Below are 27,111 nucleotides of genomic sequence, written 5' to 3' on the forward strand. Positions count from 1 at the left end.
GGAGGAAGAAGTTTGGAAAAATAAGAAAGCTAGTGGAATGCTTTCAAATGTGACTGTTAGAACATCTATATCAAGGAGAAATTTTCTGAGGAAGATTCTGGCATCAGCATTTCTATCCCAAAAAACTCTCTTCCGATTCCCAGGCCTTACTATGCAGTTTGGAGAAATGACAGGTAGAGGAAAGAGAAGCCCCAGTGGCTAGAAGACCTGCTCAGGGGAGGGGAAGGAGGATTTGCAGCAGGAAAAAGGAATAGATAGAAGAAGGGATTTTGGTTTGGGGAAAATCTTAGAAGTTACGGGAGAGGACTGAGAACAATTGAGAGACTGAAAGAGAGAAACATGAGGATTTAAAAAGAGGCATTGTGCATCTCTTTGAGATGCTGGGAGATATTTACATTGATTTACTTAAATTTACCTGCTGGACTTCATTTCTTCAGATACAACCTGCATAGATACTAGGCCACTGTTGGACCTCAGACATTTTCAAATTATACTTATACATTCATTTATTCAAAAACATTTACTATATGATTATATTCCAACTGTCATAAGCAATGGGGATGCAAAGATTAGCAAACACAGTACCCAGACTCAAACTGCTCACATTTTAGGAGAGGGGCAGACATGTACATAATGCTGAGTGCTGACACTACTTAAGATACAGAGCCCAGGCTGGGAATCATAAATAGAAGGGGAAAAAGGCAGTGGAAGGATGGCTTTGGATCCTTTTTCCTCATCCACAAAGGGCTGCTCACCTTCAGACTGAGATTTCTGGATAAGCACTTGAGAACTTGGGCCATGCTGGCTGTGGCCCGTTCCCGCTCATGGTCATTGACTGACTGTAACCAGGGGTCCATGTGCTATAAAAAGTAAAGGTAGGTTAAGTGGTTTATCAGGGAGATTGGAGGTAACACCACTACTCTGATTGTTAGAAAAAAATGGAGAGAGAAGTTCCACACTACTTTTATGTCTGAATGACCTGCAATAAGAAACCAGTTTGAGCTAGGGTTGATAAGCGAGGCATAAGAACTGGGTGGTCAGGAGATCTGGTTGCTACTGAAGCTTAATTTCTAGACTTATTTACCTTCACCCCCCAACTCTTCAACTAATTATCCTATTCTTTTGTATGCTCTTAGCCCTTTCAAATCTGCTTTGGAAAAAATAAAATTAATAATGTGTTATTAAAAAATGATGGGGAATGGATAAATTGCATCTACTTGGTCAGAGAAGGACTCAGAGATGATAACACTCCACAAGTAGGAGCTCATAAAGAAGTAGGTTTTAGGCAGAAGAAACATCTTGAATTAAGCTGCCAGGGCAGGAAATACAAAATACAGTGGGATAAAGAGGAAAGCTGCAACCTGGCTGGAGTGTTAATGTACAAATAGAAGAGGAATGAGAAACACAATGTCAAGGTCAGTTATGGCAAGGATAAATGCCCATCTGCACTCAGGTGCACATGATTACTAACAGCTTAAAGGGTTATCCCTTTTAGGGATATTTACATCTAAAAAGGGCAAGAGACCAGATATTTGAACGGTAGTAAATACACACCAATGACTAAATCCCCATTGGTGGCTGAAATATACTAGACAGCTACACGTGGGGGCAGGTAATGATTTTCCACTTTTGAGTCCTAGCTGGTAGGAAGCTGCCTATTTACTAACTTATGAGGCTGATTCTGGTCCCTGGCTGAAACCCTTCTATGCTAGGAATGGTCAATAAGGAATAGTTATAGAACCTTTTGAAACATTTATTGAAGCCAGTTATTCATACTCACAGTAAGCTGGGCATGGTGACACATGCTTATAATCCCAGTACTCAGGAGCTAGGCAAGATAATTGAGAGTTTGAGTACAGCCTAGACCCCAAATGAGTTTGAGATCTATAGAGCTAGACCCTGTCTCAAAAAAAATCATTAACTCTATGGAAAGGTGAGGAAATGAGACTCTGTGAGAACAAATTTCTTGAAGAATACGTAGCAGAAGGACTTATAACCAATAAATGGCAATCAGAATTTGAGCCCAAACCTCTGACGCAAAGCTGACAGCTGCCTCACAGCTACTGTGTTGCCTCCTACAACTTAATGCTTCTACATTTTTTTCTTCCACTTTCATCAGTGAATAGGAATAGTTTCCCTTCTCCTCTGATAATCTTGTTTACCTTAAAAATGGTGTCAAGATTTTCCAAATGTGGGTCTTTTATCACCAAACTCTGTAGCATCTCAGAGAATGCTTGGAACGTCTGCCTGTAGAGACACTGAAAAGGGATAGGATTGGTGATTATCCTCCCCACAAAGTTCTCCAAGCACCATGCACTTCTAAGGCTCTTATCATCATTGTGAAACTTTCCTCAAAGGTCAGACCCAGAGTAAAAGTACCTGTGGACAGTTTGTGGCATGAGCTGAACCAGAATACTTGTAATACTACTTCTTTCAAATAGAATACTACTCAAATAGAATACTTTCAAAACAGAATACTACTTCTTTCAAATGGACAGCTCAGCATTCCTGGAATCATGGCTGACTGATTCTGTCTGGGGAACTACACAGGGCTATCAAGAGACGTGTAAAGTTGACTGTGGCTCTTTCTGATGTCTTGAGACAGAGGGCAGTCAGTCTTTGGTAAAGGCCTTCCCAGTTAGGTTAGCAACCTAGAAGAGAGTGAGGCCTCTGCACTCACTTCTCTCTCTGCCTGGAATCTTTCCTCTCTCTCCTTTCAAAAGCTTTCACTGACCACTCAGTTTTCAACTGAGTTTCCAACCACAGCACTATTTTGCATCTTCTTTCTCTTGATACTTCAGTGGTTTGTCTCTCTGCACTAAACTGTCAGCTCCATGAATGAGAATGTGTACTGCTTATTCAATGCTTAGGAAGCACATGGTGGCCCTTAAAGAAGTATCTGTAAAAGTTGGGCATGGTGGCACCTGCCTGTAATCCCAGCACTTGGAAGGGTGAGGTAGAAGGATCACAAGTTCAAAGCCAGCCTGGGCCACACAGCAAGACCCCGTCTTTAAAAAAAAATCCAGGCACTGGTGGTACACACCTGTAATCCTAGTTACTGGGAAGGCCACCAGCACACAGACATCAGGAAGCACATGGTTCAAGGCCAGCCTGGGCAAAAAAGATTGCAATGGATCCAACCTGCCATTGCTATTACAGCGGGAAGCATAAATTAAAAGGATCATGGTCCAGATCAGCCTGGGCAAAAGGCAAGACCATATCTCAAAAAATAACCAGAGGAAAAAGGGTTGGAGGCATGGCTCAAACCTTAAAGCACCTAGCAAGCACAAAGCTCTGAGGTCAAATCCCAGTACCATCAAAAGAAAAAAAAAAAATCCTAGAAGACAAAAAAGCCACAAATACACACACACACAGGAATACCCCCATCTCATTCTAAAGCCAAAGGAAAAATGAAAGAACACAGATTAAAGGGGGAGGAAGGTGTTATCTAATTTAACCACTTATTTTATTCACGAGACTTAAATGATTTTTTGGTTAGTTTAAAAAAAAAGTGCTCTCAAAAAGCTTAGATCAGCTGACCCTGTAGATGGGACGCTAAAAAAGCAAAATGCGAGTGACCTCTGGATTGTGGGACTGGTTTGGCGTGGCCTCCTGCAGCTGGATAAGAGCGCTCACAGACGGCAGAGTGATCACACTTTTGGTGATAAGACCAAGCAAGTCATCTCGATCTTCAGAGCCAAACAGCAGGTGAACATCTTGGTAACTAAGGAAAGACAGTTCGGAAGAACAAGGTGAGAGGGGGACAAAGTACTTAAAAAGGGAAAGGTAGACTGGTTAATGGGCCAGCAGATGGGTCATCAGTCTTTTGGATGAGTCACAAAAGGTGAGAGGAAGAGTTTCCCCCCACGAAGTTATGGGAAGGATATATTCTTCCAGGCTCTCCTCCAGCTCAGCCACAGAGGGAAGCCAAAAATTTCCAAAGGGTGCCCTGCTGAATGGTAGTTTGGGAACCGGTAAATGTAATTAAGACCTTAACGAGAGGACATTTCAAAACTTCACATGAGTTTATACTAAATATAAACTCATATCTTCAGGAGAGGTAAATAGCAGGCAGATCTTGGAACTTCTGAGACGAAGCATGTGTGGGAGTCACTTTCCACTGAATATACTTTGAACAAAACTATGCCAAAGAGGTTCTGGCAAGGTCTTTCAAATATTGATGAGAAAATATATGAAATCAAAGTTCTCACACTGAAACATGGACTGGCCTCCCCTTCCCTATCTAAATAGTTTTAAGAGGTTAAAATACGGGATGTGTCAGTTGGGTCTGGCATTGACCCTGACTGAGGAACCAGGATGCATGTGTCAGGTGCATGTGGATGTCACCTGAGGTCAGTGATGGTGACAAAGATCTCCTGGCGCACGGGGCTAGATAGAGAATGCCGGGACTCCTCTTGCATCAGCACCTGCAGTGAGGGAAAAAACTTTAGAGTCGAGAATGTACCACCCCATGTGACCAGAGATGGTCGGAGATGTAGATGGCCATCAAGAATAGCAGCAGGCTAGTCAGGCAGCCCTGTTTTTGGCTCTCTGGGATGGTGGCAGGATGGTGGCATGATGGTGGAGGAGCTAGGAACTTATTCTGTGGAACCAGACCCCAGGCTCTTATTAGCTGTTTGAGCTGACTCAAATTAGTAAGTCTCTCTGTAACTTAGTTTCCTCATCTGAAAATGGGATAACAGTACTACTTACCTTCATGGGTAGTTGTGAGTACTAAATTTGCTAATTTTAAATACCTAGCAATTGTTAGTGTCATTTATTTACTTATTTTGGTGTTACTAGGCCTGAACCCAGGGCCTTGAGCTTGCTGGTATGTGCTCTAACACTTAAGCCATGCCTTCAGTCCTTTTGCTGTGGTTATTTTTTAGGTAGGCTCTCATGTTTTTGCCTGGGTGGCTTTGCAGTAAACCTTCTATTTATACCTCTGGTATAGCTGTAATAACAAGCGTTTACTACCATGTCTAGTTTAATTGATTTGAGGTCTCGATAACTTTTTGTCTGGCTGGCTTCAAACCATGATCCTCTTGACCTTGCCGGAGCAGCAGGGATTACAGTAAGTCACCATGCCCAGTCTTATTTTTTTCCTCAGCAGTACTAGGGTTTAAACTTAGGCCTTCATACTTGCTAGGCAAGTGCTCTACCACTTGAGCCATGACCCTAGCCCTTTTTTGCTATAGTTTATTTTTCAGGTAGGGTTTTGAGCACTGTTGCCTGGGGCTAGTCTTGAACCATGATCCTCCTGATCTCTGCTTCCCGCTGGTATTACAGGTTTGAACTACTACCCCTGGCCCTGTTATTATTTTTATGACTAGTGATTATTTCTAGTTTAGGCATTCCAACTTCTCTCCCTACTAAATCAGTCATCTATAGTATCATGCCTAATGTCATTCTGAGTTGCTTATCCTGGAAAAGAAACAACTTTCCAGCTTACAAATTGGCAGAGGAAGACCTGTCTTCCTATGCTGGGAAAATCTGCAGAGCTATAGAGAGGGAACAACACGAGCTTTGGGGACAGAGGACACTGGGTCTGAGCACTGGCTCTCCCAGTCACTCATCTCATGATCCTGGGTCTATTATTGAACTTCCCATAGAGGGAATGAGACCTACGCAGAAGTTGGTGTGAGGAGCTACTGTCAATGTCACTGCCATGTGAATGCAGTGAAGCCTCATTAAGTTGGACACCCCACCTCTCTGGGAACTAAGCCCACAGGAATGGTCACCTCACAGCTACGTTTCTGCTGTAGCATTCTGTTCTACTGACCATAGCTCAGCTGTCCAAGGCCAGTTAGATTCTCTCTCTCAGGAATCTGGAATTGGGACCAATCTTTCTGGATAGTCCTCTGAAAGCAGAAAACTTAACAGTTGGGTACCCTAGTCCTTAAGGTCCAGGTAAAAGAACTGGTTTTAGAAAGGGGGAAGAGAAATGGACATGCCTCCAAAGGAGCAAAGAGAGGAGATGGACAGAAAGTCCTCAAGCATATGAAGTGGAGGCCTCTTAGCATCTACCTTCCTTCTCTTCCTGGGGCAGGCTGCTCCTCCTATCATGGAGTTCTGGGAAACACAAAGTGAGTATTGGATCAAATCTCCCTTTTTGTATTTCAGTTGCCTGTAGGGGATTTCTCCTCACAGAGAGACCTCACTAAGAACTCAGGAGGCAGGAAGTACTCAGTGAATATTACCCAGCTTCCTATTTAAGTTTTTATCTTCTGACCTTTGAACTCAGATCTTGCTGGTGACCTGTTGCCCTTCTTCCTTCTTTCCTCTAGAAGCTCATTTATCTTTACGGCTTTATAGCCTGCAAGGGACAAAGCACTAGATTGTCTTTAGCTTTCACAGCTCTCCCAGTGTCTTCTTCACAGTTTACCAGTCTCCTAATCTCCAGGGTACTACCACTACATCACAGCCAGAACTAACATTATCCTCCCCTCCAAAGGACACAACTTCCTAGCCTTCAATGGTTGTCAGTGATGCCCTTCTCAGGGCTTACAACAAAGATAACTTATGACCTTTGTCTTTTGTTCACTCTGCAGTTTCTGTAGTTCTTCCCTTCTGCAGTCACATACCTCTCAGGGAACCCCCAAGTCTACAATCCCTTCTGACGTCAATCTATTTGCCCACCTGTGCCAGAATGAGTTTTTTGTTTCCTTTTTCTAATCAGTTAGGGATTACTTTTCATTCAATCACAATTATGCTAGTCACTACAGGGATTCAGATTGTGGGGCTATTTTTTGCTTTTGAAGTATTTGTACAGTAGAAATTTCTTGGGCTGATTTCCCAGATCACATCAATAATTCCTTCTCCCTGGGAAGGCCACCAGCACACAGACAGGGAAGTCCAGCATTATTATTTGATTCTGCCTCAGACACAGCTGGTGGCAAACAATTCCCATTGGGGTCAATCAATTTTTAAAATTTATTTATTTATTTATTTATTTTTGTGGTACTGGGGATTGGACTCAGAGCCTTGCACTTGCTAGACAGGCACTCTACTTGAGCCATGTCTCCAGTTCTTCATGCTTTATCTTTTTTTTTTTTTTTTTTCCTAGATGAAGTCTCATGCTTCTGCCTGAGCCAAACATGGACTGTGATCCTCCTGCCGCTACCCCCTGAGGAGCTGGTATTCACATGCACCGCCACACCTAGCCAATTGAATTCTTTCTTGTAGAATTTGGAATTTTAGAGTGACACAGACTGGGAGCTGCTGGAGGTTTTAGACACAGTGCCTCCAGAGCAGTCCTTGTCTTTGAGACACTAGGAGCTTTCTGGAATTGGCTCTTCTGAAGGCTTGATGGTTAAACCCCTTCCTTAGATTCTAACAGAGGTAGTTCAACATTCTTTTGTTGTTCTTTTGAGAAAGGGCCTTGATTTGTAACCTTGGCTGGCCTGGAACTCACTACTTAGCCCAGGGTGACCTCAAAATCTCAATCCTCCTGCCTCAGCCTCCCAAGTGCTGGAATTAGAGGTGTGTTCTACCATGCCTAGCTCATTGATTTTGTTGTTGTTTTTGCTTGATCCAAGAACAATCTAATCAATCCGCAAAAATGAGACTTTTGTTTCAAAGGTCTCAAAGAAATCCAGATAAATATTAATACCTCCATTTTACAGGTAGAGCTACTGAGGTTGAAAGAAGCTAAGTGATTTGTCTATGATAGGCTGGGTTTTGTGGAGGACCCAGAATAAGGTTGGAGTCCCAGACTATCAGAGGAGACAAAAGAGGCACTGAAGACCAACCAGTCTTGATGGTTATTAAAATGTCAGTGGGTCTTGATGTTTGTGTCTGATTTTGGATCACAATAAATCATTCCTGTAATCTTTCTACCACATCACAGGATACAGGCCCCACCTTTGGCATAGACAGGTAGTACCCTCCAGCTTACTATACAAAGTCCCCATCCAGTGGCCCCTTAGTTCTCTTCTTTCAACCTTATCCATCACATCCTTCAAGACTTAGATCAAGAGGTCTACCTGGGTTAATTTTGCCCAATCTTGTCATCATTTTATTTCCCAGGTGCCACTGTAGTCTCACTTCTCTTTTTTATTAATGTTCTGGATAGATTTTTTTTATAAAAAAATTTTTTTTTAATTGGAAGACAGGTTTTCTCTGTGTTGCCCAGACTGGCCCTGAATTCATGTGCACAAGTGATCCTCTGCTTCATTCTCCCGAGTAGCTGGGATGATAGCTACTGCACACAGTTTCAACAGATTTTTTAAAATAGCTTTTTAAATTTTGAGATAGCAGCCATAGACAATAAACTGTACCTACTTAAAGTGTATAGTTAGATGACTTTTTAACTTTTATGCAGCCACAAAACCATCACCACAATGGAGACAATGAATTTTGGTCATTCCCAAAAGCCCTGGTGCTACTTTGTAATTCTTCCATCCTGCTCTCCCCACTCCATGCCTACACCTCCAGGCAATCATGATCTACACATTAGTTAGCATTTTCTACAGTTTTATAAGTGGAATCATACAGTTTTACCTTTTAGGGTGAAAGGTCAGGCTTCTTTAACTCAACATAATTATTCTGGGATTCATCCAAGTGGTAGCAAGTATCAAAAGTTCATTTCTTTTTATTCCTGTCAGTATTCCTTAGATAGATATATCATAGTTTGTTTACCCATTCATCTAATATGGACATTTGGGATGTTTCTAGTTTTTGGCTCTTCCATACAGTGGCTATGAATATTTACCTACACATCTTCATATGTAAACATGCTTCATTTTACCTAGGAGTGGAATTGCTGGGTTATATAGTAGGTATATATTTAGCTTCTTAAGAAACTGTCAAACTGTTTTCCAATTGATTGACTATTCCACATTCCCATCGACAATGTATGAGAGCTTTAGCTTTTTCATATCCTCACTAACATCTGATATTAGTGTTCTTTTTTATTTTGGCTATTCTCTAGTAGGTATTTATTTGAGTCTTATTGTGATTTTTAACTTGCTTTTTCCTAATCACAACGATGGAGCATTTTTTCATGGGCTTGATTATAAATCTTCTTTGATGAGTTGTCATGAAAGATTAGTTTCCTTTCCTTCATGCATTCAAAGCCATGTTCTTGGCTTTACTATTTGGATATTGAAGAGCTATGCATCATTGCTGGTCATGAAACGTGGGCAAATGCCTTGGATTCCTTCTCTGTAGTAACTCTGACTACTCCTTCCTTGGAAGTCCCTCAAAGAACTGCTTCTTCTGTTGGTCACCTGTGCTTCTGATTGCTGGGAGTCTGCTTTTTCAGCCCACGCACTTGGGCTTGTAGGGAGTTTGTAGACTTGACAATCCATGTAGTTTTCTCACAGACACTAGCGAACCTTAAACTGAAGCCCTTGCCAGCCCATACTGTGATGATACTAGACGTGGGCATGCTACTACTGGATGACTGGATCCACATGCAGAGCATGGGCAATTCAGTGTGTGTTTTCTTTTTGAGATTCATACTAGTGGGTTTTTGGAGCTAGCTGATTGAACCACGTGGCAACCCACTGCTGCCGATTCTGGTGGAAGTAAAACTTTGGAAACAAGTTTCTGGATCCTATGGCTGTCTATAGCCAAGCAGAAAGCTGCAGTATTTCCTAAATTTGCATTACATCATTTTGAGCTTCTTCATATAGTATAGTTCTCAACTTACTAAGTGTGGCTATTTCCAGTTGAACTCTGAACTCTTGGAGGACAAGGATTAAAGTTTCCAGGAAATTAGTTACGCTATCAAAACACCATAGTGTGCTAGATATAGAACATTCTTGATAACTGTTGCTTGACAAAACTGTTATCTGGTCAGCCTTCAATTTTAAAAACTAATTATCAGTCAGGCACTGGTGGCTCATGCCTATAATCCTAGCTATGCAGAAGGCAGAGATCAGAAGGATTGTGGTTTGATGCCAACCTGGGAAAATAGTTCTCAAGATCCTATCTCAAAAAAAAAAAAAAAAAAAAAAAACCCTATCACAAAAAAAGGGCTGATGGAGTGGCTCAAGTTGTAAGAGCACCTGCCTAGCAAGCATGAGGCCCTGAGTTCAAATTCCAGTGCCACCAAAAAAAATAAATAAGTGAAAAATAATTACCAGTCTAAATAGCCCTACAGATCTCTGAATTGAGAAAGAACTGCTTGTATTCCTGGAATATATAACATATATCAGGGCTGGTAGAGTGCCTACCTAGAAAGTACAAGGCCCTGAGTCCAATTACCAGTACTGCAAAAAAAAAAAAGTCAAAATTTCAGAATTTTAAGAGAAACTGAAGGGGGCATTTCATAATGCGAAAATGAAAGCACCAATAAGTTAAGTGCATGCTTAAGTGCATCACTCCTTCTGAATCTTTTGACATGGAACTGACCACTCATTCACTCCTTTGTGACCCCCTGATATACTCATTTAAACTTTGGGGACTAGAGGTGTGGCTCAAATGGAAGAACATTTGCTTAGCAAGCACATAGTCCTGAGCTCTAACACCATTACCCCCAAAACAAACAAAACTTTTGGCACAGAGCCTGTGGCTCTTGATTATACCTTGCTTATCTGCAGGGACAGAGATTATGTCTTCTTTGTGCTTGTGTCCTCAATTCTCGGGACAGTGTCTGGAACTAGCAGGCACTTATTAAGGGACTGAATGGATGAGTCAGTGGCAGTGTTGTTGGAGTAAGTACAAATGAGACAAAATAAAATAATGACAACATAATCATATTTCTCAAATATAACTCGTGTTAGAGGGCCATGTGACATGCCTTACATTTCTTTTTAATTTAATGTTCGCAATAGCTCTATGAAGCAAACATAGCTATTCTTATTTTATAGATGAGGAAACCAAGGCATTAAGAAGTTAAGTAATTTCCTAAAGTCACATAGCTATAAAGAGGCTGACATAGCCTTTGAACCCAGGCATTTGATTTTCAATTCTGCTTCCCTCCCCACCTCCCCAAACTACTGCTTAAGTAATGAGAAGACAGCATTGGTCTTACTAAGAAATTTAAATCTATTTCTCTCCTTTTCACTCCTCTTTGAATTGGCTTCCGGGGATGATTACGTTTGTAGGGTAGCTCTGAGTATTTCTCCTTTATTTAAAAATACTGATATGACAGGAGGTTTAAGAATTGATAACATGGGTGAAACTACTAAAAATTTATTGGCCAAGTCACTGAGTTTGTGTGGTCCAATAATTCATGACAAGATCACAATACTTACATTTAGGATATGTACAATTTTGGCTATGTGGCTGTGAATAAATGATTCTGTGCTTTCATCATACAGAAAAGTTTGGCTGAGTGAAGACAGAGATCTTAGGAAAGTCAGCTTTTCAAGTTCACCCTGAATGTGTGGAAAAATGATAAAAATATAATTATACATTATCATCATACTTGAAAAGTGTGGAGGGCTTTTGAAAAGTTGCTTGGAATGTTTTAAGTATCTGGCATCTCATTCCATCCAGTATCAATTTTTTATTATACAGAATGAATTATAGAGGGACTTCAGTGAAATTCCTTTCCATTGGGCCTGCCTGGGTTTGAGACCTTGCTTCCCTCTTGGCACTGGGTTAGTAAGTGCTCCACGGCTCTCCCCGCCTTTAGTCTTTACTTCCCCACCTACCTACCCTGTAGAGTGCTGTCAGAGTAAACTTCCTGAAGTTTCTTGAAACTTCTCTAATGCTGTTACTTCTAGGTCTCTTAATAGCATTGAAAATTCATTATTTCTAGTCCTTATAAATGCAAGTTCTGATTTGAAGAATACAATCTCTTTTTGTATCGACATTCTTTTTTTTCTGGTTATAAAAACAATATCTGTTTATCATAGAAACTTTGCAAAAATAAAGTATAAAGAAGAAAATATAAGACAATATAATTCCACTTGAGAAGGACTTAAAAAATTTCTTCCAGTTTTTCTCTCCATCTACATACAGATGTTGTAAACTGGTACAAGTTCTCTGTGGAGCAAGTAGCAATACATAGCAAGAAGCAGTTTTCATCACCTCATTATCTCTCACATGGACAGGTAGGACAGCCATCTAACAATGGATTGCTTGCTCCAAATTTTGCCCTCCTCCAATTCATTTCCCCAACTGTAGCCAAATGCCTCTTTTTCAAATGAAAATGTCATTAAGTAACTCCCTATCTACAGTCTTTCAAAAGCACCATGAAGGTCAAGGGCCTTTCCAATTTGGGCACAACAGACCTCTTCAAATCATCTCTTGGAGCTGGGCGCCGGTGACTCACGCCTAAAGTCCTAGCTACTCAGGAGGCAGAGATCAGGAGGATCGTGGTTTGAAGCCAGCCTGGGCAATAGTTTGTGAGATCCTATCTTGAAAAAACCCATCACAAAAAAGGGTTGGTGGAGTGGCTCAAGATGTAGACCCTGAGTTCAAGCCCTAGTACTGCCAAAAAAAATCATCTCTTAGCTTGCCCTTCAGTATTCTGAGCTCTAGAAGAATGAACTTTCATTCTGCTTGTTCTTGTTTCTGGGCTTCTGCATGTTCTGATTTCTCTACACTTCTTCTTCCTACTGTCTAAAACTCTATGTATTTTAAGACTTGGTGCCCTTCTCTAAGTTACTCCATATTGTATACAACAGCCCTGAGTAACTCCATTTTATAAAATAGCAGTTTGCTCCATTTTGAGTGCAAAGGCTGAGCCAGAATCACTCTGCACCTTGTTTGTGCAAGTAAACAACCACCATCTGTCCAGAACAAACTATGAGGCAGAGTGACAAATAACTTTTTTATGAAAATAAAATACTAACAATTATGAACTTATCAAATTAAATCAGAATACATGGAAACATGGGTGTATCAAAACCATATCCAAAAAACCAGTTCTGAGCTTATTGAACATACCAGATCAATAAATCATACAACCCCCTCACCTATACCATATAACATTGGGGTACAGTGGCACCCACCAACCCATCAGACCATATGGTACACGTACAATGGGATCAACAGGTGATCTGTTGACAGGTGACAAACTCCCAACTTTGTCTCAGGGGCTTTAGCTCACACAATTGCCCTGCTTGAAGTATGGCCCAAGCTGCATTAGTCTGGTCCTAGTAAGCCCAGAACCAGCACTGTGCCTGAACATCTCTGTGCCTGGGTTTGTTAATATCTGACTACCTGCAGTGATTTTCATCTGTAGAAGCTCTCTAGTCTTGCCTTTGAACTCTGTAAAGTAAGGCCCTTTGAACTCTGCAGCCACTTTAACCTTTTTCTTTTCTTTTTTTTGAATATAAAACTATTTATTGACCACTGTTCACCATTATTTACAATAAAGTAAACAATATACAGTTAGATAACATTTTGATTACTACAAAGTTGCTTTCCTGGCTTCTGCAGAACCAGTAACCCAAATGCTGCAAAGATTGAGCCTAATGTAAGGAATGAGTCTGGGGAAAGAAAAAGCATGCAGGTCAATTTATAAAATTTTCAAATTTATGCCAGCAGGTCCTAAATTGCCGGTATTTCTAACCAGCGGATTACATTTGCATGAGCGACGTCTGAGATATTTCATGATTCCTAAACCTTTTAGGATAGATTTCAACTTTCTGTAAAGGAATTGCTCCCTAGAGGAACCTTTAAATGTGTACTTAAGTCTTGTTTAGCTAATTAAAACAAACCAGGATTTGTCTAGTTTCCTCATCTGGCTGGGGAAGTTTTTGGTACTGGTAATAAGGAATTTTGCAAATAAACTATTGTATTTATGCGTCTATAGAAAACCAAAACAAGCCAGATGTGGTGATATATGCCTGTAATCCTATGCCTGTAATCTCAGCACTTGGATGGTGGAGACAGGAGGATTTTAAGTTTGAGGCCCAGTAAGACTATCTTATCTCCAAACAAAAAGAGAAAAGGCTGGGGTTGAAGCCAAGTGGTACAGCACTTGCCTACCATACTCAGGGCTCTGCCTTCAATCCCCAGCACCTAAAACCACCTCCAAAACCATGTAAATATTTTATGTATGTGCCAACACAAACAAAAAGCCCAGAATGGTCCTTTGACATACCAGTTAAAAGATAAGTTCTGATTAATGAATGTAAAATTTACCTAACATTAAAGCTATTCTCAAATGCAGAGGAAATATACCATGGTATCAAATAGTCTTTTCTGATAAAGGAAGCAAATACAGAAAGCTTTTGTTTTATCTGTTCAAAGTAACCAGTGCTATTGATGCAAAAAACAAAAACAAAATACCCAACTCCCCCAATACTACTTTCAAAACCAACATACCAAACTTGATTTTCATTAGAATGTGGTTATCTTTTTCATACTAGTAATTCAAAAACCAAGACTCAGTCAGATTTTATATATATGTATAAATATATATAAAAAACAATGCAGACAATTATTGAGCTTCATCTGGACAAGAATGCCAAGTTAGTCTCTCTTCATAAAACGCAATTACAATTTGAGGACACTTCATATTTGCCTCTTTTGCCAGCACCAAGTCTGCTTCATCTGAATCTTTCCATTTCATGAGAAACATCAATTCTCCACTGCTGTCTGTGGCACCAAGACCTCTAGCAAAGCCTCTTGGTTTGTCAGCAGCATCTCTTTTCTTCTTTGACTTGCTATCATCAGATTCACTGTCAGATAAAGATTTTCTTTTTGTACCATCTTTTTCTTTACCAGCTTTTTGAGAATTAAGAAATGCTTCAATTAACTCTGGACAATCTAAATTTTCTTCAGGCTCCCAAGTATTGTCAGCATCTGTAAATCCCTTCCACTTCAGGAAATACTCCCCTTTCCCATTTACTACACACTGGTCCAGTACTTTTTCCACCACAAATTCTTCAGGTCTGCCTCTTCAACTTTTTTACTTTTCCATTCTATTTTTTTCCCATTTTTTGCAAAGTAGTTTTATTGGAGGCCATTTTCAATTGCAGACTTGAAGAGCTATTGCTCGGATGCTCCGGCCTGTGTGCCTCCAGCTCAAGTCACCCACTTTAACCTTTTTCTTAGCCATTAAGTACAATGTGTGATCTGAGAGTTAATGTTAGTAATTTAGATTGGAATAAGATAACTTGTGTTTCCCAATGGCCACGAATACCAAGCATACATGAGTACACTGCTATCATGGTATTTGGGATACTCTGATATAATTACTGTCTATTCCTGTTAAGGAAGGGAATGGACTTAAAAATTTTTTATTAGTATATAGTAATTGTATAAAATAATGGGTTTCATTATGACATTTTCATACATGCACATAATGTACTTTGTTCATATTCACCCTTATTCCCCTCTCTTGTCCCCACTCCCAGACTTTTAATTCACTGCAGTAATCCAAATCCTTTATTAATTATAAAGAAATTTTTTATAAAACCTTAATGACATGAAGTATAAAGAATAGTCCAAGTCAAAAGTGAAGACCAACATGTTAACTTTAGGTGTTTTGCTGCTTTTATTTTTTTAATTAGCATCATACATGCAGAAAATGTAGAGTTTGGTGAAATTTCATAAACCAAACACCCATACCAGTAAGACAAGATTATTACCAGTATTCCAGAAGCCTCTCTCCTGCTCTTTCCCAATGAAGGATCTATAGTTTTATACTGTAAATTGACAAATTATGGTTGTACATATTTATGGGGTACAAAGTGATGGTATAGTTAAGTATTGTACATAAAACTGACCTTTTGGAGGGAGCATATGGTTCTACGAACTCTAACAGGTATGCATACATTTTACCATCACCACAATCAGAATACAAAACAGGTCTATCACCCCCAATTTTCCCTCATACATCCCCTTATAATCTACCCCCATCCCTACTGATCTGATTTCCATCGCTGTAGCTGTGTCTTTATGAGAGTGTGGCATAACTGGAATCATGTAGTAGGCAGCCTCTTGTGGTTGGCTTCTTTAACTCAGCATAATGCCTCTGGGACCCATCTAGGTTATTGTGGACATCAATAGTTTATGCCTTTATTGCTGAGTAGTAGTTAGTACTCCATTTGTAGATGTGCACAGTCTGCTGACTGGTGAACAGACTTCCATCTTACCATGTCAACTTGTTCCTAGTGTCTAGTACAATGACCTGTGAATAGTAGGTGCACATCCATTCCTTGTTAACTGGCTGGATGAGATTTAAAAGCTCTATGGAAAGTGAAATCACTGGGAAAACCAACTATAAGGAAGTTACTATAATAATTTCTTCTCATAAAGGTCCAGGGCAAGCTAACTACTTCACAGTCAGATGAGAGATATTAAGATATAAAGCTAAAGCAAATGGATCCCCTTCTCACCAATTAGACTGGTAAAGATTACACACAAAAGTAGGACTAAGGGCGTAGCTTAGGGGTAGGGCACTTACTTGCCTAGCATGTGTGAGGTCCTAGGTTTGAGTCTCTGCACCACAAAAGGAAACAAAAAGCTTATTTTGGATAATTGTAAGCCTACTGGCACTTAATATATTTTATTGATAAGAGTATAAATAGGGGTTACATTCTCAGGAGATAATTTATCAGTTCTTACTGAAAGCTTAAAAAAGGTACATATCCTTTGATTCATCAATGTTATATCCTAGAGGAATCATCTAAAGGGTGATTCCACAGAAACCCACATACAAGAACATTTGTTAACTACATGCTCATGGCCCTGGGTTTTATCCCCAGCACTTAAAAAAAGATTCAACAAATTATAAGAATAAAAAAAAAATACTAGAAAGAACCTAAATGGCTAACAATGGGGTACTGTTCCTACTTTTTTTTTTCCTTCATTTTTCAGTGAGTGATAGGAATCAAACATAAGGCCTTACACATGCTAGGCAAGTGCTTTACAACTGAGTTACATCTCCAGTCCTTTATCCTAGTTCTCAAGGTCTAACAGTCTGCCCCTGCCCATCTCTTCAGCTTCACCTTGCACCACTCTCCCCCTTAAACATACCAGGCTTCCTTAAGCTCTGCTCCTCAGGCATGTTGTACTCCTTTTTTTAATCACAAGGTTGTTAAATATCTCATTTCCTACTTCCAAAATGCTACCCCCAACTCTAACATCTAGTTTCTCCTTTCGTTGTTCAGATCTGAGCTCAAGGGTAACTTCCTCAGAGGTGCCTTCCTTGACCCCCAGTTCAAGATTAATTCTTCTGTTATGTGCCCTCACAGGATGTGTGAATGAGTGAACTTTTCACCTCAACGATGGAATGTTGTGCAGCAACTAGATAGGACAATGTAGATCTATAGTTATTGACCAAGACCATCTGTTTTCTCCCACTGTATATGAGTTTTTGCTATTTGTATAGACAACCACATATAGTAAAAAATCATATATACCCAATCATATGTATATGTATATATATATATATATATATATATATATATATATATATATACCAAAATGTTAACAGTTGTTATCTGAGGATAGTGGAATTGGAGAAGATTAACTTTTAATTTTTACTATGATTTTGTTTTTATATGAACTTTATCATTTTTATAAATATAATATGTAAATATAAATTATAAATATAAAACTATGAGTTAATTTTATAGCTCAAAAATTTATATGCTAAAGAAATAATATATGTTCAAAACATTTGTTAGCATGGAGAAATAAATTGGGTTGGTTACAAAGATTGCTATACATACCTTTAGCTTACCATGAAAAACTTCTTGGATGGACTGAACCAGACTCTCAACAATAGTTTCACTGAGGGGCTCCTGGCAAGTCAGGTGTCTGAGGCTATCTGTGAGGGACTCCCGAGGGAGTCCAGGGATATCAGGGATGTCCAAGTCTAATACTGAAAGAAAGGAACCACATTATACCTCCACAGCATGTAAAATGATAGTTTAGTGGGGAGAACCACTAGATATCAGATCAGACAGCTTTACTGCCTGCTTGACAGCCTTCCATTTTCCCTTCCATTTTCAAGTCTCACTTTTCTCAAATACAAATTTAGTGTTCTTTAAAGACCTCCAAAGCCACAAGGACCTTTGGGCCCGAGCTATAGCAGAGTGGTGAAGAGCATGGACTATTAAAATCTCAGTTTGAGACTAGTTTGAATCCTGGCTTCTACTATTAGTTTTATGGCCTCTACCAAGTAAGTTTCCTCATCTGTAAAACAGAGTTATTATAAGGATTAAATCAGGTCATATGTGCAAAGAACAGATCCTAGCATCTGACACATGATAAGAATACAGTGGTAGATTTTTGTTATGCATGTGCTAGGGATTAAACCCAAGATCTCATATATGTTCAGCCCACACACTACCACCGAGCTACACTCACTAGTCTCAATATCATTCAAACTCAAATCTATGACTGTAAAGTGACAAGAGCTTAACGAGATGTAGTAGCCCCTTGCTGATACTCATTTCTTCCCAGGGCCAGGCTGCAGTGAATGCTGGGAGTCTCCTCACCTGAGACATGATTTGGTAAAGGCTTGGACGCCAGAGCCGGTCTGCCGAGGCTCAGATGTTGCCTGTCTGTCTCTAGCATGCAACCTTAGTTTCTCTAGATCTACTTCATTCCCCAAATGGAGATGGTAATGGCATACAGAGCTAGCATTGATAAAATTAGCAATTTTATTAAAGATATAGAAGAAAAAGAAGTATCAGCAAATATAATTCCTTTGTTCCCTGAGTGACAATGATTACAAAGTCATCATTTTCTTCATGTATCTTTACATCCTTATCTCCCCTATATTCCAATATAAAATCCCTCATTCACATTGGGCTAATTGTCTTATTATTTCCTCTTTAATGTATTTATCCTGTCATTGAGGATTTCAACCACACCACTTTTATATTCTTCTTGGTCTCCCAAATGCCTCTTCTGGAAACTCCTCCAACTTTCTGCCATTCTTGTTTTCTACCATCTGCAATAACTGAAACCAGGATCTCATTCACCTCTGATTTTTGCTCAGGCTGCTCCTTCTGCCTGTGTTTTTTCCTTTCTTTCCCCTACTTTCCCTTACCTCTTTCTGCCTTGCTAATTCCTATTCATTCTTCAGATCTCAGCTTCAGGATGCTTGTTCTAAATTCTTTCTTTGCCCATGTTGGTCAAAGCTACTAATAAATCTCTCTACATCATACACTTTGGTTCTCCTGCCCCATCATATGAATTACAATGAGTTCCAGTTGAAGTACATTCTGTCATCTGTAAGTTCATTGTGTCTGTTCTAACCACTGCTGTATCTCCAGCAGCCAGATCATGCTTAGCGCACGGGTAGGCTTTAATAAATGCTTGCTGCATGAATGTATGAATGAGTGAGTGCAGCTCTTCAAACACATCAAGGGCCTTCCTGGCTCATGCACATGCTACTCTATCTGCCTAGGATGCCCTTTCTCTACTTCTCACAAGGGTGACCCTTCCATATATACTGAGGCTTCTTTAGATTTAAACAGCACTCCCTCCACAACTGTAGTTTAAAGTAGGTCCCCATCTCCCTTACTTTTAGTGTCAGCCCCTTGTTTAGTTCTTCCATAGTGCTTACTACAACTTGAATTACTTTAGTTACTGTCTTTTTGGTTTTTTGTGTCTCTTCACTACATTATAATGTTGATTCTATGAGGGCAGTGACCGTGCCAGTTATAGTCACTGCTGTACACCCAGCTACTGGTGCTCAATAAATGTTTGTAGAATAGATAAAAGAGAAGTATTCTGCAGGCCAATCCAGATCCCACCTTCTCTATTTCAGCCCTCGCCTTCCTTTCCCTTCTCACTATCTCTCTAGCACTCAGACTCTGTTGTAGAGTCTGCAGCATTTTCTGTTTCAGGACCAAGTTTACTTTCCTGTGTGTCTAGAATAATACAACATCTTATTTTGGCAATCATATTCTGTCACAAGTCTGGGGACAAACTAATTGTCAAAGTTTAGTCAAGGGTTGGCTATCCAGCAATTGTTCAACCAATACCTCTTTGCTTGACTTAAAAAGAGGGGGCCAGCCATGTGCCAGTGCCTCCAAGCTACTTGGGAGGCTGACATTGGGAGGATCATGGTTTGAGGCCAGGCGAATAGTTTGTGAGACCTCAATCTCCAAAATAACCACAGCAAAATGGACTGGAGGTGTAGCTCAAGTGGTAGAGTGCCTGCTTTGCAAGCATGAAGTCCTGAGTTTAAATCCCAGTCCCACACAAAAAAAGAAGGACCAGAGGTATAGCTCAGTGGAGAGCCCTTGCCTAACATGCATGAGGCCCTGGGTTTAATCCTTAGCACCAGAGAGAAAAAGAAAAAGAGAAAGAGAGACAGAGAGACAGAGAAATTCCCCACCCACCTTTTTTATTAATCCTTTCCCCTTTTCACCTGTAAGTTCATTGTTACTTGGGATTTTTTTAATATCCTCTAAGTCACTGAGCTGTAAATCCACACTTCCGGAATCACTGTCAGAAGCACAAGGGATCACCACTTCTTCTTGCTCACGGATTCTAGGAACAAAGAGAGGATTACAAGCAGTTTTTCAAAACTGCTTCTGTCTCAGCATTCATTTGAAAGCCCAAATATCTCCTTAGAGAGAAATTTATTGATCAATCTAAATTAAGTAGGCTCTTTCCATCCCAGTCCACAGTTTTTTTTTTTCTAATAGTATTTAACCATCACCAACAATCCCCTTGTTTATTTGTGTTCATTTGCTTGACTGTCTCCTCTTTTAGGGGAGAACCTTTGTCTACAATGTCATGGTTGTACTTAGAATACTTAGAATATCATCAGCTTTATGAACAGGGAATGGATGGATAGGTAGATGGATAAAAAGAGATGGTCCCCCTTACTCTGCCTATGTTTCCTTTTTCCATAGCACATAATACCTTCTAATATGTCATTCAGTCATTTGTTTATTGGTGCTTGGGACAGAACCCAGGGCCTTATGCATGCTAAGCATGTTCTCTACCACAGAGCTACACCCCCAACCCAATTCAGTTATTTATGGTGTTCATTGTTTATCTATGTCCTCCTGTTAAACTGCAGGCTCCATGATGGGAGGATCTTAGAGTGCTTTGAATGTATTCCAAGAGCCTAAATAATGATTAGCTGTGGTAATGTTCACTAAATACCGGCGCGGGGAGTAACTGGGTAGAGCTGCATCTACTGATGTTCAACATAGGTTAATTAATGAAAAACCAAGTTGCTAACCAGTAGGTATAATAGAATCCCACTTTTATTAAAACAATATTATTGCAAAAATATATTTGTGTGCACATACACTACACCCCCCCACACACAAATGTTGGGACGTGCAGAAAAACATGAAATTCAAACCAAACATTTGTGGATTGGAATTGGTGAGAGAAAAAAATTACTTTTTAATCTTATATATTGCTTAAGTTTTTTATATTGGCATGAATACTAAATTTTGACAAAGCTATGGAGTGAAATAAATCTTGTAAGTTGTAGTTGGAAGTGTAAATCGGTACGAACACTTTGGAAGTAATTTTGTATTATCTAGTGAAGTTGAAGGTGTACCTACACTATGATTCATTATTCTACTTCTAAGAATATATCCCAGTGAAACGCTTACAGGAGCATACAAAAATCTTCATAGCAGTAGTCATCACACACAACAAAAGCCAGAGACATCTGCTGGCCCATCAACACTAGAACAGATAATCTATGGCACAGTCACCCAATGAAGTACTACATGGCAGTGAAAAATGAATGAGTCCTAGCTGTACACAACAAACAGATAAATCTCACAATGCTGAAAGGCAGGTGTGGTTGTACATGTACATAATCCTAGTACTGGGAGGCTAAGGAAGGAGGATCTTAAGTTTGAAGTCAGCCTGGGCTAAATAGTGACACTGTCTCAAAAAAAATTAAAAAAGAAAGTCATGGGAAAATATGCAATAAATTTCACTTATATAATAAGTTAGATACCTAAAACTAAACAAATGCTTCTTGGCATTATAAATGTACATCGCAAAACTCTGAAGAGAACCAAGGATACAATATAATCCGTAGGATGGGTATCTCTTAGAGGTGAGGGAAGGGGACGGAATGGTTGGGATCAGAAAGAAGACTTCAGCATTATGGTTAGATGGATGCTCTACAGTTTCACTGCACCATTCTTTTTTTTTTTTTTTTTCAGTATTGGAGCTTGAACCTGAGGCCTACACCTTGAGCCACTCTACCAAGTCCTTTTTTGTGAAGGGTTTTTTTCAAGATAGGGTCTTGCAAACTATTTGCTCAGGCTGGCTTTGAACTGTGATCTTCCTGACCTCTGCCTTCTGAGTAGCTAGGATAACAGGTGTGAGCCACAGGCATCTAGCCCATTATTCTTTTTGTTTTTAAAAATATTCAGTATTACATAAAACAATTTTTTTGTGGTACTGACATAAAACAATTTTGGAAAAAGCCCAAATCAATGAAATTTGAACTTTATCATCTGAGAATATATTTCCTTAATAATAGTTTTTAAAAACAAATAGCTGGATTTGGTGGCGCATGTCTGTAATCCCAGCACTTCGGAGGCTGAGGCCAGGAGGACTATGAGTTTAAGGCCATCCTGGGCTAGATAGTGAGACCCTGTCTCACCCCCCCTCTCAAACACACACACACACACACACACACACCAAAACAAACTTTCTAGGAGTAGAACTGTTGGGTTGTAAAGCTGATGTTTTTATGAAACTGCCAATCTAAACGTACAACTTTACATTTCTACCAGCAGTACACAAGCATTCTAGTAGCTTTACTTACTTGCTAACATTTGGAATTCTTGCTTTTATGTTGACCATTCTAGTGGATATATAGCAGTAAGTCTCTGGTTTAATTTGCAATGGTGCTGATCATGTTTTTATGTGCCTATATCCTTTCTGATCCTTCTTTGATGAGGTAGTGATTAAAGTCTTTTGTCCATGCTTTTCACCAGGCTGTTTGCAGTGGTATGCTGGGATATGTTTATTAACAGATTCTTAGTGCCTTTTGTTTGTTTGTTTGTTTTTGTTTTGTTTTACAGTGCTGGGCATCAAACTGGGCCTTGCACGTGCTAGGGAAGCACTCTACTCAGTGTTAGAGTGCTCCATCTCCAGCTCATGACTTTTCTCATTCAGATAATAGTACTTGAATACTAGAAGAGTATTTCCTCAAGTTTTTGTACTACTCACAATGTAAAGTCTACAGATATGACTTTACTTTTAAGTTTAATCTTAAGTTTAACACTTAACCAGTGTTAAGTTTATATGATCAACAAAGCAACAAATGAAGCTATGGTTTGTAGCATGTGTAAATACTCTAACATTGGGTCCAAAATCAAGCTTCCAATGCTACCCTGGGAAAGAAGCTGTGCATTAGGATGCCTCATAGAGTATTTCCACCATACAGGTTCAATAGGAAAAAGCAACCCAAAGTGCATAGACAATGGTAAAATGTAACAAGAGACTTAGGAAATGATGAATTTGTGTTCAATATACTTTCATTTTATGTCCATATAATCTGATTTTCTAAATGGCTGTATTTAACCAATTTGCAAAATTCCCAAGAGCTTAATAATTGGCACTCTCAAAGCACTATGACACTACTTGAACATACTATTTATTTGTCTAATTATTGAGTTGGAGAAGTTTTTTAATTATTTTTTTTGGCAGTTGTGGGACTTGAACTCAGGGCTTCATGCTTGCTAAGCAGCCACTCTATTGCTTGAGCTATGTCCCTAGCTGAGTGTTCTTTGTATATTCTAGATCATACTGTACAATAGATCTTTCTGATAACAGAAATGTCCATACTTTTGCACTATCCAACATGAAATCCACAAGCTACCTTTAGCTAATGAGCACTTGAAATTTAGCTAATAGAACTGGACATTAAATTTTAAGTTCAAAGTGAACTATCCACATATGGATAATGGCTACCATAATGTCTTGCACAGTACAAGCAAGACACAGAATGGACTGTTACCTATGCCGGATAATAATACTTGGGACAATAGTAAAGATAATAACAAAGAGTAATCATTTTGTGCAACTCTGCACGTCCATAATAGTTAGGAGATTCTAGAGACAAACTGCCTGGAATGAAATCTTTATTTCCTTCTCTTTAAAATGGAAATAGCAACAGGATACACTTCACAGAATGAGGAGTAGAGTGCTTCGTACACTGTGGGGCTGTACTGTAAACGCTCAATAATTGGAGCTAGATATTAATACTTGTTCTCAGATGAATCGCTTCCACGTTGAGTCTGTTAAATCTATAAAATTAAGCTAATATGCTCCTCATAGTTATTGTGCGGCGTCACTTGTTTGCATATTAGATAAAACTTTACTTACATACGAGTTTATGAACAAGCGAAGGAGGGAACTGCCATAGTTTTCTAAAGGGAAGAAGAAATTAAAGAAAAATCCCAGCGATTACTCTCTCCTTCCGGCTCCTTTAAAGTTGGCCGGGCTGCGGAGAGACTAGTGAGTGACAGAGCTGTTGGCCAATCACTGTGACTGGCCAATCAGAGGTGGCCCCGTCTCGGGCCCACCCTGAGACCTAGTCCAATTGCGTCCGGGTGGCGCCCTGAATTAGGACCGTTGCAAGACGGACGATTCCAACTGGGCTGGAGCGCGGGGGGAGGCAGGCGCGCACACGCGAACCCTGAGGACCTTAGGGCGCGAGAACGGGAATCCCCACCGTGGCTACAGTGGACGGCTAGACCCAGCTGAACCGCAGAGACAGACCTGTGCCTAGAGCCCATCCCGGCAAGCAGCTCCTGTCGCGAGTCCCCGGAGTCCCCTCCGGCGCGCTCTTGGAGCCACTTTCCCGAGCGGAAGTCAGTTTGCGGCTCGGGCTCCGGTGGGACCAGCTCCGAGGAATGGCGCCGCCGGGTGAGGCGTTGCGCATGGCTCAACAGCGGGGCCCCGCGGCCCGTACGCCTTGGGGAAAGGGGGGCTGCTCGCGGGAGGCTAGTGCCGGCCACTCTGGAGCCGGCCTGGCGGGATACCCTTCCCCTGCGGGGCAGGGGCAGGGGCATGGGCTCGGGCTCTTTCGGGGTCGAGGGTCTGACAGAGGGCTGCGATCTGGTGGGAGTGCCGCGACCGGAGGTGGTGGGCGGGGGGGAGGGGGACCGTGCGGCGCGGAGCTACGGGTCCTCCCGAGGCCCAGTGGACACTGCGGCCGCGCGGAACCCGAGCTGGCTTCCCCCATTCATTTGACCGGTCCCGGCGGCCTGAGATCTGGGTCCCACCCACCTCCTTGCGACAGGGACAAGAAAATCACTCAGCAATCTGGGGGCTTAGAGACTAGGTTCTGAAGTCAGATTTGGGTTGTAAACGTGCAGTCTGCCACGTATTCTGGTGGGACCCAGCACCAGTCACATAACGGCCTGCTCCTCAGTTTCTCATCTGCTGTGTGCTGCGTAGAGTTGCCTCTTTAAATTGACATGGTCTCAGTGTATACTTGAGAATGGTGTACGGCACTAAGTGAGGAAAGTCCACTGCATCAGGATGGAGTGTATACTGCAGGGTGGAATGGAATGTCATTTCATCACCACTTGGGCCTGTAATCTTGTTATTCCCATTGGATAAATGAGAAGTTGGAATCCTAGAGAAGGGAAGTCTTACCCAAAGTAAAAAGCTAAACAAAAAGCCAAAAATGACCAAGCTCATTGCTTCACTAATTGAAAAGTGTTGGATAGTAAAGTGTTTAAAGTCAGAATTGAGTTTCAAACTGCCTGCAGTTTGAGTCTTGGTTAGTTATGTGTCTTAGTTAACTACTGAGCCTCAATTTCTTGGTCTTAGAGTGCAGGAAATACCCACCTTGGATGTTGTGAAGATTTAATGACTCAATGCATGCAAAGTTTGGGCCTACATGGCACATATTAAGCGCTCAGATCTTAGCCAGAAAAGTTATTGCTGTGGTTAACTTGAGGTGGGAAGGGGGTTCTGACACAGGTGCTGTTCTAGGGGATTTTACAGTCCAGTTGGGAAAATGCTGTTCATAGTTGTTCAGTAGCTCGAAGTGTATTGAGTACTTGCATGTACACTAGGTATTGGGAATTCAGCATTAGAGCCTCAACTCTTTTACATCTTCCCAATTGTTAGTGATTTGTTAAGCATTAACTTTGACTTCCAGCAAGACTCTGGCCTCTTCTTTACTATCTTCACCACTGTTGCCATCGTTCTCTATATAGGGGATGATGGCAATGGCCTCCTACCTCATATCCCTCTTTCTATTCTTTCTTCCACATAATCTGTTCTCATGCTGTATTGTCACACTGAGACTGTTAAAATGTAAACCAAATCTTCTGCTCAGAACTTGCCAGTGACTCCCATCTCAGTAAATCCCGAGCTCCTTTGGTGGCATTCAAGGCCTTCTGGATTTGCCTCTGCTACCTGTCACCTTGTCTGTTAATTCCCATCCTTTGCCATATATTCTTGCTGATCTCAAAAAACACCATATGTGGGGGCTGGTTAAGTGGCTTAAGTGGTAGAGTGCCTGTCTAGCAATATATTCTTGCTTATCTCAAAAAACACCATATGTGGGGACTGGTTAAGTGGCTTAAGTGGTAGAGTGCCTGTCTAGCAAGGATGAGGTCCTAAATTCAAACCCTGGTACCACCAAAAAAACCCAAACTACCATATGTACTCCTGATGAAGTCTTTGCACTTGCTTTTCTTCTTGAGAAGGTTTCTCCCATAGCAGCTTCAAGATTTGCTCTTTTTCAGATCTGCACTCAACATCTTTATTACTTACTTGGGCATTTACAGACCACCATATTTAAAATGCAGTCCTTTCCTGATCTCTGGGCTTTTATTTATATATATAAAACACTTTTTAACCTTCTAACATAATAAATCATATTTCTTAATTATTTTATGTGATGTCTTTCTTTTTTCACTAGAATGCAAGCTCTATGAGCGTGGAGGTTTCCTGCTGTGTTTGATTGGTTGGTTTATTTATTTATTTATTATTTATTTTGCAGTACTAAGGCTTGAATTCAGAGCCTACACCTTGAGCCACTCCACCAGCCCATTTTTTTGTGGTAGGTTTTTTTGAGATAGGGTCTTGAGAACTATTTATCAGGCCTACTTCGAACCACAATCCTCCTGATCTCTGCCTCCTAAGTAGCTAGGATTACAGGTGTGAGCCACCAGTGCCTGGTTTTAATTTAATTTAATTTTATTTTTTTGCAGTGCTGGGATTAAATCCAGGGTCTCATACATGCTAGGCAAGTAACTACCACTTCGGCCACATCCT

General features: G+C 40.5%; 2 protein-coding genes and 1 pseudogene across 3 annotated transcripts in view; 1 reads left to right on the plus strand and 2 right to left on the minus strand.

Annotated features, from left to right (window-relative positions):
• The window catches only part of Mroh8 (maestro heat like repeat family member 8), a 54,254-nt gene extending 29,298 nt beyond the window's left edge, over positions 1–24,956 (minus strand). For both annotated transcript variants that reach the window (XR_012448229.1, XM_074074723.1), the window contains exons 1-8: positions 24,595–24,956; positions 20,246–20,367; positions 17,589–17,740; positions 11,205–11,327; positions 4,348–4,427; positions 3,580–3,724; positions 2,163–2,258; positions 756–860 (exon numbers count right to left, since the gene is read on the minus strand). Coding sequence is in view for 1 of the 2 variants with exons in the window: in XM_074074723.1 (XP_073930824.1) it covers positions 756–860; positions 2,163–2,258; positions 3,580–3,724; positions 4,348–4,427; positions 11,205–11,327; positions 17,589–17,740; positions 20,246–20,367; positions 24,595–24,887 (1,116 nt within the window). In the remaining variant the exon portion in view is untranslated. The remainder of the gene's footprint in view (positions 1–755; positions 861–2,162; positions 2,259–3,579; positions 3,725–4,347; positions 4,428–11,204; positions 11,328–17,588; positions 17,741–20,245; positions 20,368–24,594) is intronic.
• On the minus strand, positions 14,213–17,217 carry LOC141423399 (chromobox protein homolog 3 pseudogene; annotated as a pseudogene).
• Positions 24,609–27,111, plus strand: part of Rpn2 (ribophorin II) — a 57,092-nt gene continuing 54,589 nt past the window's right edge. The window contains exon 1 of the mRNA XM_074074724.1: positions 24,609–24,741. Within this exon, the coding sequence (XP_073930825.1) occupies positions 24,729–24,741 (13 nt within the window). The 5' untranslated portion in view covers positions 24,609–24,728. The remainder of the gene's footprint in view (positions 24,742–27,111) is intronic.

The sequence above is a fragment of the Castor canadensis genome, chromosome 5 (genome assembly GCF_047511655.1).
Source record: "Castor canadensis chromosome 5, mCasCan1.hap1v2, whole genome shotgun sequence".
NCBI lineage: Eukaryota > Metazoa > Chordata > Mammalia > Rodentia > Castoridae > Castor > Castor canadensis.